General features: G+C 41.2%; 1 protein-coding gene across 2 annotated transcripts in view; it reads right to left on the minus strand.

Annotated features, from left to right (window-relative positions):
* MACROD2 (mono-ADP ribosylhydrolase 2) overlaps positions 1-17,786 on the minus strand; it is an 879,171-nt gene that overhangs the window by 247,814 nt on the left and 613,571 nt on the right. For both annotated transcript variants that reach the window (XM_062571756.1, XM_062571754.1), the window contains exon 8: positions 8,542-8,615. In XM_062571756.1, the coding sequence (XP_062427740.1) occupies positions 8,542-8,615 (74 nt within the window). The remainder of the gene's footprint in view (positions 1-8,541; positions 8,616-17,786) is intronic.

Below are 17,786 nucleotides of genomic sequence, written 5' to 3' on the forward strand. Positions count from 1 at the left end.
GACAAACTCTTGTCAGTTGTCCCGTGTGACAGGACAAGAGGCAATGGTCAAAAACTGAACCACATGAAGTTCTGCCTGAACGTGAAGGGGAATTTCTTCCCTGTGAGAGTGACGGAGCACTGGCACAGGTTGCCCAGAGAGGTTGTGGAGTCTCCTTCTCTGGAGAGATTCAAGGCCCACCTGGATGCAACCCTGCCTAACACGCTCTAGGTGATCCTGCTTGAACAGGGAGGTTGGACTAAATGATCTCCAGAGGTCCCTTCCAACCTTACCCATTCTGTGATGGCTAATACATTCCAAGTCTGTAGTAGTAGCTGGCTGGATAAAATTGCACATGGAAAGACAGAACAAAACTTAACAAAATGCTTTCTTTATAGTTAGCTAGCTTGTACCAGATTGGTCCCTTGCAGAGTGATCTGATGTTTACTGCAGTAAGAGAGTTGCCAATGTAATACTGTATTTTATTATTCTTTCACTCTCACACATCATTCTGGACACGCTGCTTTTGGCAGGTTGTAGGCAACAGACCTGGCCATGCCCAGCCAGTTCGTCCCTCCAGCAAAACCAGGGCATGGACCTGCTGCGAGGCCATTCGGAGAGCCGAACCCTCACGGCTGAACTGGAACCACCTGGGCTATTGTTCTTCGTTTATTTACTTATTCCTCCGTACCTACGTGGTGAGGAATACACCGGGCTCTTCTGCCCTGGGCAGATTTGAGATGCAAGTTGGAATTACTAGGATTTTGTACTAAAAGTAAGTAAGTACTAAAAGTACTGAAATAAAGGGATGAACTGGGGGGGGGGGGGTGGCTAAAGAAAAAAAAAGTATCAGTTTTTCAACTGATATTTAAGTGCCTTTTGGCATACATTTCTACAGAATCCAGGCCCATCTAAATATACAGAAACTGGGAGGGCAAATCAAAGAAACAAAGCAGAATCTCAGTCATGAGACCGAGATAACTTGGCTATTTTAGTGACATGCTGCTATAATTTTGTAGCTGCTCAGCTGCTCAGTTCCCTGCTACCAGAACTGCTCCTGAATTGCAAGGAATGATTCTTCCAGTTCCTGAATTGAAAGAATAAATGTTTTGACAAAGTTCAATTATTAGGCAGTTAACTATAATAAACATGACAGAGCCCATGCAGAGACCTGTCTTGTACTAGCGGCACTAATTAGCCCTAATGGAGTTACGTAAGTCATTATTTATATAGGACACTTAAGTGCAATTTGCACTATGCAAATTTTTACAAAGATGCATTGATCTTTTTTTTTTTTTAATGGTTACATCGACATTATGCAAAAGACAAGTGGATTTCCTTGACTATCCACAGATCTGGGGGGAGGGGGAAGTGGCAGGGGCCAGGGAAGCTGTGTCCCCTCCTGGTCCCTCTGCACAAGGATCACAAGTGAGAAGCACAGAGACAGGACACTCAAGAAGGTCACAGTGCTCGCCAGGTCTCTCCAAGAGGGACACCTTCCTGCCTCCTTCTCTTAATAGCCATCAAAAATAATAAAAGCTTGTTAAGCTTAACAAATAAAATGGTGCATACGGCGAACCTGGTCTTTGTGCGCTTGGCTTTATCATCCTCGCACCTGAGCAGCGTTCTGAAGAGCGCACAGGGAAGGATCATTGCCTTGGCAGCTTACTTATCACTCCAGAAAATGACTTGTCCGTTGGGATGATAGGTAGGTTTGGGCTTTGGGGACAGCACTGAATCTCTCTGAGCCCAGGAAGAGAGGAGCTACATGGAGCAAGTAAATCATTTTAATTTTGTACAAGTTGAAAAGCCTTTTTTTTCCGCTCGACTTCAGCGAGATGACAGTGGCATGATGGCTGATTTTCATTTCAATCAGAGCAGCATATGATTACCACCTAATTAGAATGTAGAAATAGAAAGGAGATCATTTTTTAACCTACCCAAGAGAACGGTGCATTTTTGTGGGGGGAGATTATGTTAATCAAATGAAACCAACATAGAAGAGCTACCAAAATAGCCGCCTGCATTTTTACCGGCATCCTTGCTGTCCTTGAAGATCTGTCAGTGGCTTGGATATAAACCCATATTTTGAGAGTTTTATTCCTGAGTAATAAATATACTTTAAAGTAAGTACATGTCACTGCAGGCCCAAACTTGTCATAAAAGATCTCACCTTAGGCATAAATATATTCTTGTTCAAAATTATACGTAGTTTTGTTGACAACTGCAAAACTATGAGCATGAAAACTAGTCAAGCAAAAACAAAAGCAATACTATCTTAAGGGGAGTTGTTTGCATTTGTTCATTAAAAAAAAATATTTGCTTTCATTAATTGAATACTGTCAGCTAGCTAGCTGCTCAACTCCCTTTTTTGGAATAAATGTAGAAATGTAGTCACTATGCCTGGGGGAACATATCTGATGTTACATTAAAGGAAACTGCATCAGACAACATTTTCCAAGACTCTCCATCTCCATCTGCATCGTTCTGGGGAGATAAAGACAAGACCCCATCTCAAGATGCCACATTGTTTAATTGTCTCCAAAGATAGAGGAAACCATAATTACGTTGCTTAAACCTCCAAAGGGAGTGAGTAGGGAAAGGTGGGTTTTCTTATTATTATTTTTTTTTTAAAAAAAGCGATCTTCCAGCCGAATTGGGCTTTCCCCGATGCTTTCCTTGGCTCTGGAGGTAAGGCAGCTTCTGCAAAGCCGCCGTCATGAAAAGAAAGCTCTAGTGCTTTTTAAAGCATGCTCAGGCACACCAGTGCTTTCCTGCCTTGTAGAAAACAGAGAAGGATCATTGCCTTGGCAGCCTACTTACTGCTCCAAGCTGAGATGCTTAAAGATGGCTAAACCCTAGCGCCTTGAAGGGACCTTAGCAGAGAGAAGCAGACACCTGCGGCGCTTTGGGGAGGGTGAGCTCGCAGCACCTGCAAGGCCTGTGGCAAGGGCGGGCAGAGGGCCCCGAGGCTCTGCTCCCTCGTTGTAGGTCGTCTTCTCCCCTCATTTCCACACGCGCTCTCCACTCCCAGCAACTCAACGGCAGCGGGTGTTTCTCCTGCGGCCAAGGCACAAGCACACAGGAGGGGTAACTGCCTCAGCAGCAGTATGAAATATAATCATGACTTGGATGAAGCACAGTGGAGATTTCGAAATTAAGCACTGGTGTGGGGTGTTTGGCATGTCTAATTTGAGAAACTAGGTGTTTCTTCCTGAAAATTGTGGTCAACTGTAGTTGACAGACAGTGATCCTGCCCTGCACTGAACACACAGTTCCACTAATTTCAACTGCATCAAGATTTGGTTCATCCCGTTTTGCTGGAAACACACAACATCCCGCCATCAAAATAAGAACCGTACAATACTTGCTAAAATCCATGGACCTAAATCTCATCCACTTCAGGTGAAATAAGAAAAAGCATCTCTTCAGTAGCGATTCTAATGAAAAATAATCAGCAAAGTGTTGATCTATTTTCTATCTCTCTGCTTTTAATCTGCGTCAGTTGTTTCAATGGAACATACACTGCAAGCACACTCTCCCGGGTGTTGTTCTCTGGGACACATAATAAACACTGTGAGATATTGTGCAAGAGAAGGAACAATACTTTGAGCTAAATGTGCTGTTAAATTAAAGTCTTCTCTTCAGCAGTGAAAAGGTCCTGAGGCTTTTCATGTCATGACATAAGGCAAGGCACACATCGAGTTATTTTTTATTTTTTGCCTTTTTGAGACACATAGCATGATCTCAAAGGAAAAGTGAATAAAAATTTTTAATATTACATATGTTCAAAGATATCTGCCAAGAAAAACAAAACCAACCCCTTCTCTTTCTCCCTTTCCCCCCACTGCAAATAAACCCCCAAAACATGGCAGTTCCTGTATCTAAAGGTGTTGCATTTCTTTTGTGTCATATGATGGGAAATCAAGTAGCAATATCCCTGACCTGGCCAAGATATCCCAGAAAAAAACAGTCTGAACTGTTCAAAGAGCTTAATGTGCATTTTTAAATGAATCCCAGGATATAATTTCCTAAAGGATGGGATCCAAATCTATTTTGTGCTCTGAAGAATTCTATTAAACCTTTAGAGCACTTTGTGAAATGTGAAAATGTAGTTTGCAAAAGAGATAGCCTAGGTGGTCTGCAGTAAATTAAGCTAGTACTGCTGACAACTGCCATTCTTGTGAGTTTGCTCCAAGGGATTTCTACTGTACAATATAACACCATTTACCAGTTTCTAAACTAAATTTGCCCTCTGGCCACAAGTCAGCAGACCCTGGTGTAAAACACGACCAGAGATTAGTTGGACTAAGACTTGCATTTCAAGACCAGAACAGTGCTACATGTTACATACAACTAAGTGCAAACCATTACTCACAATACTGTTGCTTTCCCTAGGGAACTTTCAGCTTTAGGCTGCTATGCTATGGTGGTTAGTGCCCCGCCTGGCTGGTATTTAGTGTTCAGTATATTACAGTACATCTAGGTGATGCTTTGTAACAATTGACCTCCAAAAGGAGCTAACTCCATTTGCATGGTAATGAGACGTTCATCTGAGAGGCTGGAAGTTGAGCCTGCTAATAAGTTTTTATGCAAACACCTGAGGGGTCAAGCACAACAATGGACTTGGGTAAGAAAACCTTTTATTAAATGCAAATCACTTTTCTTGTAAACACTGTGACAGAGAACTTGACAGGGCTCCAACACAGCTGGCAAGAATGGGGTCACATAGGTTATATTTTCAGGCCCCCGTGTTGACTAAGGAATGCAGACACAGATTTATTTATATTTTGAATTAATATTGGCTTGGATAAAATCTTCATTATAGCATCAAAGGAGAGAAGTACTCCATGAAGGTAGAGAGGAGAAAACAATATTGCCTTATCTTTCACAGATTGGTCACAGTTTCCCGGGATGCAGCAAGAGAGATAAGACACTGCTGCTGTGGAGCACAACAAAAGACTTACAAATTTGTCAGATATCCATCTTATTTACCTATCAGGTTTTACCAAGCATATTGTCATGCAAGCGTGATTCCTAGCGAGTGGATGGTAATTTTGGCTTTATATTCCGCACTAAAACTTTCTGAATTCTCTCTGAGTTTCACATCCTACGATTAAAGAGCCAGAGATTTTATTTAGGACAACTTGCACCAGACAGTGTCAAGCGGACGAACGGCTGTCAAACATCTTTGGGACTAAAGGAGCAGCTCCCGGATTCTGTGAATGTACTAGGTCAAAAAGAGCCACAATTCCTCAGATAAAGACCAGAAGGACCACACCAGAAGGAATAAAAGGACGGAGCTGACTTTGATTCACGGAGCTGCGACATGGCCAGGGCAGGAGGTGCCCACCGGGGCCAGGCTGTTAGCAGGACGCACGGCTCATTTTGACAGCACAGGCGGCAGCAGGGCAGTGCTTCTGCTTAGAGATAAACTGAGTGAAAAATGGGCAGCCCTTCCAAAACCTGTCCTCCTGGCAAATCGTTAAAGGTCTTGCTCCAAGCTACAACATGTGGATTTAAATATCCAGTGGGTGCAGCTGTAGTTGCTCTATCTTTATGACAGAGGTTCATAGAAAGGACTATATAATGTGGTTATCTGCAGTAACAGCTGCTATTGATGGGGAAAGTCCCTTTGGTTTCTGTATTAGTACCACAAGTTAAACTTTGGGAAAGCTTTCAGTGATATATAAGATTACTTCCTAAAGCTCAACACCAAATCCAAGAGAATAAATGTAAATAAAAGGCAATGGATCAGTTTCACACTTGGCAGAGAGCTATCAACTCATTTAAGCCAGCTAAATTATGCTCGCCTGGTTGCAAGCATTAAACAACAGCATCCCAACAACTGTATGCTTATTAATGATCCCTTTTGTAACCTAAGTTATTGCTACCTTTACTAGCATTGGTAAGGATTTTCATTTTACTGCTGATGTATCTGTGACAAGCAAAACATACTAGTATGCCATGTTCTAAAACTCAAGCCAACAAATCGTGGGAAAGCTTTACAACTAGAAATCATGGTACAAGAAAGGATTTATTTTTTCTTTCTTGAACAAAATTAAGTCTGCATATAAGCTTATTGCTAAATAGTGATACTCAGTGATGCCAAAACTATGGAAAAAATTCCACTTAAAACGTATCTTGAGTGAAATCTTCTACTCCACTTTTTTCAAAAATTAATCAAAGCTCTTGGCGATTACTTCTTAATTGTTATATTCACAGATATGTAACAATTAAGTATGCATGAAACCTCAACTTAGTCAGTTTTCGACCAAAGGTGTATGGAAACACAATATAATGAGCATTAGCAATACTAGTGCAAACTTAAAAAAAACCAAAAACATTATATTAAACAAACACTCACACACACAAAACCCTACGATGTAAGGTCAGTAGGGTAATTTTTAACAACTGTTTTGTGGTCACAAAGTATTTTCGACAAAAGTACTGAACAAACTTAATAAACAACAGCTACTTCCTTAAAAGATGTTCAGGTGAGACTGGAGTTTGTAGAGAGCAAGTAAGGACGTTTGGAGCGAGACAACCAAGAAGGCCAAGACTTAGAAAGAAATATTTTACGGGTGGTCGGAAAGGAGGAACTGTGCATATTCAGTGTTAATGCTTCACCCTACTCAAAGCAGACCATAAACTCAAAGATATTTTTTAAACACAGGTTGAAATACATGCTTGTTCCAAAGTGCTTACAACTTAGGCAGAATTCAAGAAGATATATGATAAAAAGCTGTCGATTCAAGCACTATCTGCTAGGCTCTGGGAAACCTTTTCTCCTTCCAAGATGGACTTGTTGCTTTCTGAGAACAAGAGGAAGAGTTCATCTGAAGTGTATGGAAAAAAACAGAAAAACGCTGAAGCAACACACTAAGCGAAAGCAATCAAGCAAGGTGATCAGCAGGAGAGGTCCCATGCCAAGTCAGGCCACAAGCAGAGAAAGGAGAAAAAGGCAAGACTCGAAGTGTGTCCTGAAAGTCTTCTAATAGCAGATAAGCAGTGGCCCAACCTTAGAACAAAACAACTCCTTGAAGAAAATAGTCCTCATTCAGAAAACCTCTATGCTTTTCCTACACAGTCTACCAAATAAAGTCAGGTTTCTTGTAATATTATTACGAGAAAGGCAATTAAGGGGTGTATATATAACACATATTCAGCTTTTGAGAAGGAAGAGCTTGTGTCCGGAGCCAGAAAAGATTTTTAGCCTTTTTTTTTTTTTTTTAATATATATATGTGGCAAACGCAACAAAGTGAAATTAGGATGTAGCAAAGCAGTACAATTGTAGAGCTCTTAGCCTTACGCTTGTGGGTAAAAATTATATACAAACAGACCAGACTTTCAAAAATATAAACCTAAAGCTAGGTGGCTAAGACCACACTTAGGCATCTGTAGTGTTAATGAAGACTGCCCATCCAAAACTTTTCCTTCACTGCTCAAACATCTAAGTGGCAGGAAGGTACCAAGTGCTCAGTATTATGAAAAGTCAGTGTCCAAACAGGCGTGCTTCTTAATGCATTTTTTTTTTGGAACTCAGGCTCAAAAATCTCAACTTACTATTCGAATCTCCAAGTAGCATTTCCTTACAACTCAAAGTTGGTATAAAAAAAACAAGCACCCATTGCTAAATTCATACCTTTGCATAGCAGATTCTCTTGACAACCCCTCCCCTAAATATACTGCAAAATAAAATATACTGCTAATTATGCTTCTGGATCCACCACTTCTCCACTGGGGATGCTTTCTTAAATATTTTCAGACAAAAATACTGAACAACTCTAGCTGTCTGCTGGCTGTCATTATAAGGAAGCAGGCGAATCTTCAGTTTAAGACATCATGATTATTTTATTTGCTATGTCACTCCTCTGCTGCTTTTCTCAAATTCAATGCTATGAGCATATTCTAGCAGCCTGCTAGGGACTAAAAATAAGGGGAAGAAAGAAAGTGGAAAGCGAGGTATGGAGATCACCCACTGAAAGCATTTTGTCATGTAAAAATAATCACCATCACACTGTCACTGGATGACGACTGGTCTTGTTAAAAATTTACAGTTATATCAGAAAATTACTAAGTGTTCCGGAGAACAGGAATACTAAACTGTAGGCAAACCAAAAATTAATGAAGACAAAAAAAAATACTACCATCATACAGCTCTTTACTGTACCGTGACCCCTGGAAAGCCATTGACCTTGGCAGCTGTTTCCACTGACAACTATTATATACATTTCCTTTCCAGGAATGTCTTCATTATTACATGAAAACTCTGACGCTCAAAAGCAGTTTTAGAAAGAGAATAGTCTTTTACTTGCCAGGAAAGATTACAACGTACAGGAAACACACAGTATGGCTTCAGACAAAGGTATTTCCTTTTAACTCCAATACAGCTTTTAAATATAACAATCCTCCCCTGGCTATATTGTCCTGACCTGATTTCATCTGTTTTAGAATAAATCTTCACTTCAAGGATCAAATCTGTGTTTACTCTTTTCACACATTTGCAGTCAAAGACCATAATCTTAAACAATTTGGGAAATACATATTTTATTCCGTACCTCATTATGATTCTTGCTCAGCCATTCCTTAATAGTGGTAAGGGCAATGACAGCCGCAGGCTCATTTGGAAAACCTAAAAACAAAAGAAATGGAAAGGACAGATAAATATAAGGCTCACATCTTATGTGCAGATGAAAAAATGGACCCCTTTCTTTTTTTCTAGCACTAGTTTGGGATTAGAGTTGGTCAATTCTTTACTTTTCAAATTTGCATAATGCTTTAAATGATTTTTTTTAATTGGAAATTACTTTCTCAACCCTAGTTAGGAAAGCCCTACAGCTCCAGAGAAGCAGAAACAACAGATAGCTGTACATGTGTCATACTAGGCAGGCAACAATATAATATGCATATCACAGTAACAAATACGAGCCTTACATTTCATAGCATACAAGAAAAATTCAGATGTCTCTTAAGGCATAAAATCTTGCTTTTTTAAATCCATCTGTCAGCAAAACTACACAAAACTATGATCTCAATGCTCCAGGCCTCAAAAGGATAGAAATAATTTTTCTATTTGATTTAGAAATCTGCTAATTTATGACCTGAAATATAATGAACAACTTTAGAGATTAACGAACTCATGAAGCATAAGCGTACGAATTTAAGGCCTGATATTTCATGATATACTAGAGACAGTAACTCCCCCCAGCACTAAACAATATCAAAAATCTTTCCAGGGATGCAGACTTTCTGCTTTGATGATCTCTATCTATCAAATCTAAAGATGCTTTCATTACTTAGGCTGCCTTAATTTAATTTTCCTTTAAATTCCTAACTGGAGGGCAGCAAATCATCTCTGTGAGGACTTAAAAATAAAACCCCCTAAGCTGTACAAATAGCCCTTGGTACGTCAGATTAATAGAGCAGCCTTTGAAGAGGTGGAGCTGCAGGCAGAGCACACAAGCAAGCGCTGGGGCTCCACGGAAGCAGTCCAGCAATCTGGTATACAGCTGTGGACACGATGCTTTTTTTCTTTTTTTCTTTTTTTTTTTTTTTTTTTTTTTTAAAAAAAAAAAACAAAACCATTATCCATTACCCTCCCACCACCAACTGAAATGCAGACCCTGCAGAAATTAGGACCTGGGCCTAGTTTTTTGATGCAGCGTGTTCTCCTCCACGCTTGCATCCTCTGTCCTTTTGCAACTCGTGCACCGCTAGAGTAGCGAACGCATCAGAAACCAAACTGAACCTCTCACCCCTCTTTGCGCCCCGTGCCAAGCCGTTAGGCCCCACCACACGACGGGGCTCGTAAGGGTTCTGCAGTGGTAAATAACAGCTCGCCGATAGATCTAAGAGGAGCGGGTTAAGATAGTCAATGTGTGGCTAATGCTGACGTTCAGTATTCTGCTTCCTTCGCATGCGTTTCACAGTAAAGCATAATTTTTTTTTTTACAGGTATAAGATGGAAAATTAGCAAAGATCCTACAGTTGTTACTGTGGATACTTCCACTGCTGCTGGGAACATATATTCTTACGACATTTAATAACGATGCTGATATTATCAAAGCATATGTCTTATGCCACAAACTAACGAATGCTAACAGAACCCAAAACCAGGCCGCCTAAAAGGCTCATTTTGCTCATATAACATAACAGACCTCTGAGCAGACCATCTGCTCAAATTAATTACATCCTATCTAACAAACCAGTGCTTTATAACATAGTAATTCGTCTACCCCGAGTTTGGTAGAGCTGCCCAGACGTGCAAGGCACACCATGCAGAGGGAGAAGGAGGTATTTCGGATAAGCGATATGGCATTGTTTATGTGCAGAACGGCTTATTTGCAGAAGAAGAACTCCCCCCTCCAGCAAGAGTCACTTTTCAGGCTTGTTTTTCCCTCCCTGCAGCAGAGTATTTGGCCAAAGCTGTGATAAAGCACTGGCAATTTATAGAATCATAAATCTCTGAATAAAACTATACATTATTTAGAAAGCCGCTGCTATACTAACCCATCTTAAACAGCAGCTTATCTGCAAACCCAGGGCTCAGCTACGCACCCTGAATCACCATTCTGCCCAAGAAATAGTTCAGCGATCAAAATAAAATAAGAAAAAACTAGAATTCTGTGTGTGATTTCAGAAAAATTCTTATAATCCATAGAAGAAAAAAAAAAGTTACTGTTTTACACACACTGCTGCAAACTGCCATGGAGGAATCAGCTGGCCAGAATTTCGCCTCCCGCTCCGCGCGCTGCGTCCGCGCACGGGGCCCAGCACGGCCGGGTCGCCGACAGGACAGCGTTCGGTTTTATAGGGCTGGGTTAAAGGGAGATAAAGCAAGACAGGATCTTTTAAAACATGCTTTGGCGCTGTTTTTATCTCCAAGCTACCTTTGCCTGCCGCAACGCTTCTGCTCCGCTCCCGCGCCCCCCCTCCGCCCCCGCGAGAAAGCAATCTCAGGGAGCACGTGGGAATCAAATCACAGGAGAGAAATGAGCTCGAGAAGCCTCACAGTTAACCGACCGCTGGAGCAGCAGCTCAGACAATTCTGGCTAAAGGCTCAATTTCACAAAAGATAAAACAGGTGAAGTAATAAGAGTGACACTGGCCCGCGTTGCTGCAGTGAGCGCTCCTCCAGCATACTGAGGAGCACAAGGGCACGGAAAGGCAGAGAAGCGCTCGCCGCGAGGCACAGGCAAGCGCAGCCTCCCCAGCACCTCTTCCTGTGTCCGTCACCATCCAGAGCCCTCCAACATGGGCCTGGCTTCCCAGGCTCTGCAGTGGCAAAGCTGGCATGGAGGCAACAAATCTTGCCGTGATAGAAAAGCAGCGTGGGTTATTGCCAGAAGAGCAGCTTCAGCCAGCGGGAATTTTGTTGCAGCCCTCTCCAGTTTTGGAGAGCCCATTAATTACATTTCCCCATCTATTAGCAGCATCCACTCCTAATCCTGCAAGCACAACACGGCCTAGAAGTGAGGAGCCACCATCCCTCGGGCCCTCCTCCAAGGTTTCACCCATAACTGCAATGCCTGCAGTGGGTGCAAGGTCGACTTCCGTGCAACAAGTCAGTGTAAGGTTTGACAGAGGCTGGAAAGCTAGCTGCTCGGAAAGAACTAACGTCTGAGGCAAATGCAGCAGGGCATGGGAGAAGCAAGGCAAGTGAAGGAGATTGCACATGCAGGAACGGCTATGGCTACACTTTGCCCTGTTAGTTCAACGCTACCGCCTCTGGAAAGCAGGCCAGCATTGAGCATCTCCACACGCCTGTTCTCTGGGACCAAATGGGAAAAGGCTGTAACACAGCAGTGTCTCCAGACACTTGTTATCCCAAAATCCTAGCAAATTGCTTGGAAACAGTTATAGAAACTCTTATATCTTTGTCCAGTTGCTTCAAAGCTAAAGATTTCTGGTGTCACTCTAGACAGGACAGCTGTCTTTGTATATACCTTTAGAGAAGTGACTACTAGTTTAAAAGGGGCTTGAGTACCACCATCAGTCCAGCCAGAGCCAAACTAAGAAATTCCCTCTCCTCATCTTTGCTAGCTGTTAACAAATATATATGCTATTACGTTCACCCTCTTAGAAGAATGACTATGCCCTCATACTCCCCACCATAAAACCTCATCCTTCTACATCAGCCTTGTGCTGCTTTTGGTATGTTCTCGCACAGATACTATGCACAGTGATAGTCTATGAAAGCTTTAAAAGATCTTCAAGCTTCTGTATCGGTTTCCAGGACTTTCACCATCTTATTCCTGGAAGTTATAATAGTGACCGGAGAAACAGCTTGTGAAACAAATCATATGCTACGCAAGTTCCTGCAATTGTCATCATCGTAACTTTACAGAGAAAGGATAGCAAGATCTTGCAGAATTATTCTGGAGCATTTGATATTAAATAAATGTACTGTTTTAGAGAAGGAGACTGGAGAGGAGAATTGAAGAAGATAACAGCTGTGGAGATACACACTTTGGAGTTCTCCTTAAATTTTCTATTCCATGAAAAGCAACTGGTAAGAAGAAAGTCCCCCTGTTTCATTAATATATCAAAAACACGTGATGAACTCCCTATTGTCAGACACTCTAGATTAAATGTTCAGCCTTTTGTGCTTTTCAGGATTTAGCAGGGAAACATTCACACTATTGTGAATGTCTGTTACTGCATCCCTAATTTATCTGTGCAGTATTTGGAAATGTATACCATAAGTTGCTCAATAAATAAAAGTATAACAAGGACTTTGTGAAATAAAGTTAATATAAATCTATTTAAGGGACTCCCAAATTCTATAGAGATGTTGGTAACTTTATTATTCTTCTTTATTCTGCTCAATAAATGTAGCACCTTATTAAAAAGGTCCAGTTTAAATCAGGTAATGCTGCCTCCCCATGAAAAGCCCATTAGTAAAACACAAGTACTAAGTAATCAACCTCTAATATGATATATAGCAGAAGATGATGGCAGTAGATTCTATCTGCCTCGATATAATACTAACATGCAAATGTCAGTCTCAAAAACCACTTCAGTGGCTGCAGGGGTAAATGTTATAATTTGTCAGTTTAACTGAGATGCCTAACATTTTCTGAAAATCAACTCATCCTAACAAAGGTGATCTGCATCACTTCTTGTTAGTACAACCTAAATGCTGGGTAAGTTTTCATTCATTTCAGACTATTCCTTTTTCTATAGTTTCTAAATGGCTCGTCACAAATGAAATATACTCATTTGGCAGTTTTGATGGTTTCATTTCAAAGCAAATCAAGAAAAGGAAAAAAAAAAAAGAAAAAAAGAAAGCAAAGATACAGCCAGACGCAGACTGGTCATGAATTTCTCATACTTCCTCAGAAAACTATCTACACTGACATGTTTGTGCATACATCAAGACGCGTGAGTTCTCTGACTGATCCTATGTTCTCAAATCAAACCCAGTTCCCACTGTTTAATAAACTTGACTGTCAAAAAAGAAGTAACTTCCATTTATTTAGTTTACATATTTGTCAAAGATAGTATAAAGGAAGCTCCTCTAATAATAGCTCAATAAGCTTATGTTGACACTGTGTGGAACGCGTAGAAGGCCTCCTCTGCAGTCAGTATGACTGGGCACTTCTACAGTGCATCAAGTACTTGGCATGTGGGAATCATCAGCACCAGATGGTGTGGAAAATAAAAGGCTTTTCTGTTTAAAACAATAAGAAAAAAAGGCACTAAACATTCATCCCATGTATGTTATGAAACCCAATTATCACTACCAGGGTAAAGATAGTTTCTGAATCCTAACAGACGTGTGAACAACTGAGCTTCATTAGGGTCACAGGGGTGAAGCCCAGCTACTGGTGACACAGTAATCATAGCGCTTTCCACTCTATCACTGTGCGACTAATAAAGGCAATGAATGAGATGCAAAGCCCAGCGTGCCTGAGGCGGGGTTACTCAATCCATTCAGTTGTCCTTCAGTTGTGGTACAAGCAGGAGTGTAATCTTGCAACCGATCCCATATAATCATCCTGTCAAAGACATATTTTAGTAGTCACAGCGAATTCACTGACGCTGGGTTGATTGCCATTAATGCGGTAAATCTGCCCTTTCAGGAAGAAGACATGTTAGCACCCTACTAGCAAGCTTGGGTTGTCACTGTTGTTGAGCTTTTTTCTTCTTTTTAACCATGGTCATATGAAGATTTGATAAACAAGCTGTCAAGTTGCTAGCTTGGTAATTTTTCTGGGTAGTCTTAACTTGAAAGGGAAGGGCCTTATTTTAGATCGTCTGCATTGAAGACTAAAGAGAAGAGACATGAGTCTTCTGCTAAATAATCTACCTTGCTGCATTGAACTCATTCAGCCAAAGAAAACCTTATTTGCTGTCTACTTGAAAAGTAACTCCCAGAAGGATAGTAAAATTAAATAATGTAAAAAGACAGTAACCTTTCTTTTACCCCAGTTATCCCAAGAAACAAAGCTGCATGTATTCACTGTTTCCATTAAAGACTATGTTATAGCAGTAAATAATTAGCATGCACATAAAAAGTCAAAAGGAAATTGAGAAATTCTCAAAATACATAAACAAAGCATTCTTCTGAAGAAATCATTGTCTCTCAGTTCCTCTCAAGCAAGAACCATGCCTTTCCATTTTCTGTGAGTGAAAAAAATTCAGCAGCAACAAAAAAATAAATACAGTTCCTGAAGACTGATTGCCAAATGCACTCAACCACTAACTCGATAAAGAGGCAGCTCGTAGAGGATCGTTAATAAAACCCCCCAAATATACAACTAGAAACTGATTCACGAAACAAAACGTTTCCGCCGTGATACGAAGACACAAAGCCAGTAGACTGAAATGACAGTGGGCTCTTCATCGTTTACAGAAATGCCTCGGGCAACTCAGTGATCCCAGGTTAAGCCAAAGAAGATCCATCAGCATCCCGCTGGCACTAGAGGACACCATAAGCCTCAGTCAAGTCAGAGAAAACCAGACAAGCTGTGGGCTGAGACGAGCTGGTGCTCTCGACAGCGAAGCAGGCTGAGCCTCAGCCCGTCAAAGGAGATGCCCCACGGGCGCTCTGCGCCACGCGAGCGACAACCGTCTCTCATCAGACCAGCATGGTAACCCCCGTCCATCACCCACAACTCCGCTGCTTTCGCTTCTGTGCAGGTAGCAAACCTGGAGTCAGCTCATAGCCTAAACGAGGTCAGTCACAAGAAAATTGGCCAAATTTCAAGAGAAAGCAGGTCATCTGCTCTTTCCACAAAACACACGGTATCATGCTGTGTGTTTTGCTTCACTTTCCACGCTTCTACGCTGATATCATTAGGAAAATAACTGTCATATAATTCAGTAGAAATATACTATAATTATTTAGGTCATATGAACAGAGAGGTGCATGCAAACAAGCCTTATGAGTCTGCTGAAAAAAAACTAAAATTTAAGTTTACTAAGCTGTTCGACATTTGTTGCTATTGGAAAAGAAAACCCTTTACTGAAAAGGTGTTTAACATGTGAGCTGCTTAAGAGAAAGGTAGCTTTCCTGTGCGTCCTAAGAGATAGCTTGCTGCAGGAGACATTGCGCTGCGATTCTGCAGGGGCTCCTCTGTTTTTCTGCAGCAGATGGATTTTTTTTTTTTTTTAATTGGAAGTCAAGATTTTGGTTTCATTCTTCTCTCAGCATTTATAGGGAGCATGCTTGCAGGGGGACCACCTCATGGATAGATCAGCTCTCTTCCAGGCTTCTATAAAAATACAGTAAACAAGACTCAGAGACACTCTGGGAAGCAAATCACTTCAGAGCTGTGTTGTTCACTCCGTTATGTAATGGATCTTCTCTGTCAGAGTATTTTGAAATGGGCACGTGGAACATTAAGGCTTCAAGAAAGACCTAACAGGAGAACAGCAGAAAGATCCCACCAGAACACTGAAAGGGAAAAGACCTCGCTATCCTGGCAATCAGCATTCTGATAGGGTACAAGAAAAGTACATATAATGCAAATGCAAGTGGAAGATATGCTTACATAGGTAGCTATGTAATCATAAAAGCTGCCTTTGAGAGCACATATGAAATGTTTGCATAACTTATGTGCAGCCATTTAGACACATACATATAGCTCTTCACGAGTTCAAGTCTAGAGCATGTTTTAAAAAGAACGGTGCATCATATCCAGAATTGCTATTCCAGAAATGAGTGTATTACAGAGAAATGTTAATTGAAAGAACTTATAACATTTACATGAGCTCCTCAACACGGAAGATTTAAACTGTTACTTAGGTCATCCGTATACACCAAGTTGTTTCTTAGGGTGGCAACATACTACAGCAAACGTAATCTGAAACAAAGTGCAAAGCATTGGTCAACTGTGAAATCTCCCATCATACAATAAACTGAACAGCAACAGGATATCACCTTGATTGAAGTTACAATTCAGACAAGGTTAAACATCTATTTCTACCCAGTGATTTAAATAAAAATGCCCTGTTATTCTCTACTGAATCACAGTGTAGGGAAACAATCGTATGCTCCTGAAGTGCTTTGCTAATGCTGCAATAGAGAAAACAAGCAAAGCCACTCCTAGTTCCATTAGAAACTGGTAGTTCAAAAAAACCCCGCTCTTTAGCAATAGGATCATACAACCCCTCACCACCCAGCTCCCTATATATCTGCACCTTGGAATCAGCTGCAAATGCTAATTGAAGGCTTGCCTGGAGTCGAGATATTCCCTCTCCTCAGTGGGATCTCTGATGTCTAGCTAGGCATCTGCCCATGCTACAGGCTCGCAGGAGAGGAGGGCGAGATGCCTGCAACAGGTGCTTTCTCCTTTCCAGCAGTGGGAGCAGCACTCAAGGGCAGCAAGAGAAACCCCCATGGCACCCAAGTGCTGCAGGCTGGGATGGAGGAAAAGGAGAGAGAGGAGCTGCTAAGTGGGTTGAGCAGAAATGTTGCCCGCAGTCCTGGCTCCACCGGAGCTCAGAGCGCTTTGACTGAGCAGAGGCAGTGCATTGCTACAGAAGTTAAGACTCATGAGGGAGGACTTGGGGATGCGTGTGTTATATGAGACATGAGGGAAGACGTGCTACCATAGAGAAGTGAAAGCAGATGACAGTATAAAAAGCCTGAGAAACTTTAACAGAATAAAACATACGCACGCAACGGACAAAAATATATAGTCTAATAAAGAGCATAGTCAGCGCTGTTGGCCCAGCTCTGTCCTTTAAATCACTTCCACTACATTCAATCGCTCTGACAGATGCAACCCAAAGACCTAGCTGGATTGTCTAAAACCAACAGAGTACTTGGTGAAGGCCATACACACACACAAGAACAAACAAAACAACATGGCATTATTTCTACTGAAGCACAGTCCTTATCTCCTCTCTGAAGGAAAGCAAAGACTTCCTAAGAGTACGTAAAGAAAATCAGCTGAAACTGCATATCCTCAGTTCCTTGTGAAAAATAGGAAACAAAGATGTTCTTTTATCTATTTCCCCTAAAGACTTATATGGAAAAAAGTTATAGGGCAGGTTGGGTGAAAAAGCAAGATCCTGTGTGAGGCATATTTAATCTACTTGGTTTACTCTTTTTAACAAATATATAATTGATTCTTGGCTTATGTATGTTATTCAGACTGTGGATATTTCTTCCATTCTTGCCTCGGGCAGTGATAAACCGTACTAAAGGGTCACGCAGATCAGCAGCTATTGTATTCAAGAGATCTACAAGAGTTGCAAACAGAAATACTTAATAATACTTAATGGCTATTATTCTTCACCATACATTAGGGCACTTCATGTTACTTCAACCTGCATAATGTGAATGCTGTTA

This window comes from Rhea pennata, chromosome 3, assembly GCF_028389875.1.
Source record: "Rhea pennata isolate bPtePen1 chromosome 3, bPtePen1.pri, whole genome shotgun sequence".
In the NCBI taxonomy this organism is placed as follows: Eukaryota; Metazoa; Chordata; class Aves; order Rheiformes; family Rheidae; genus Rhea; species Rhea pennata.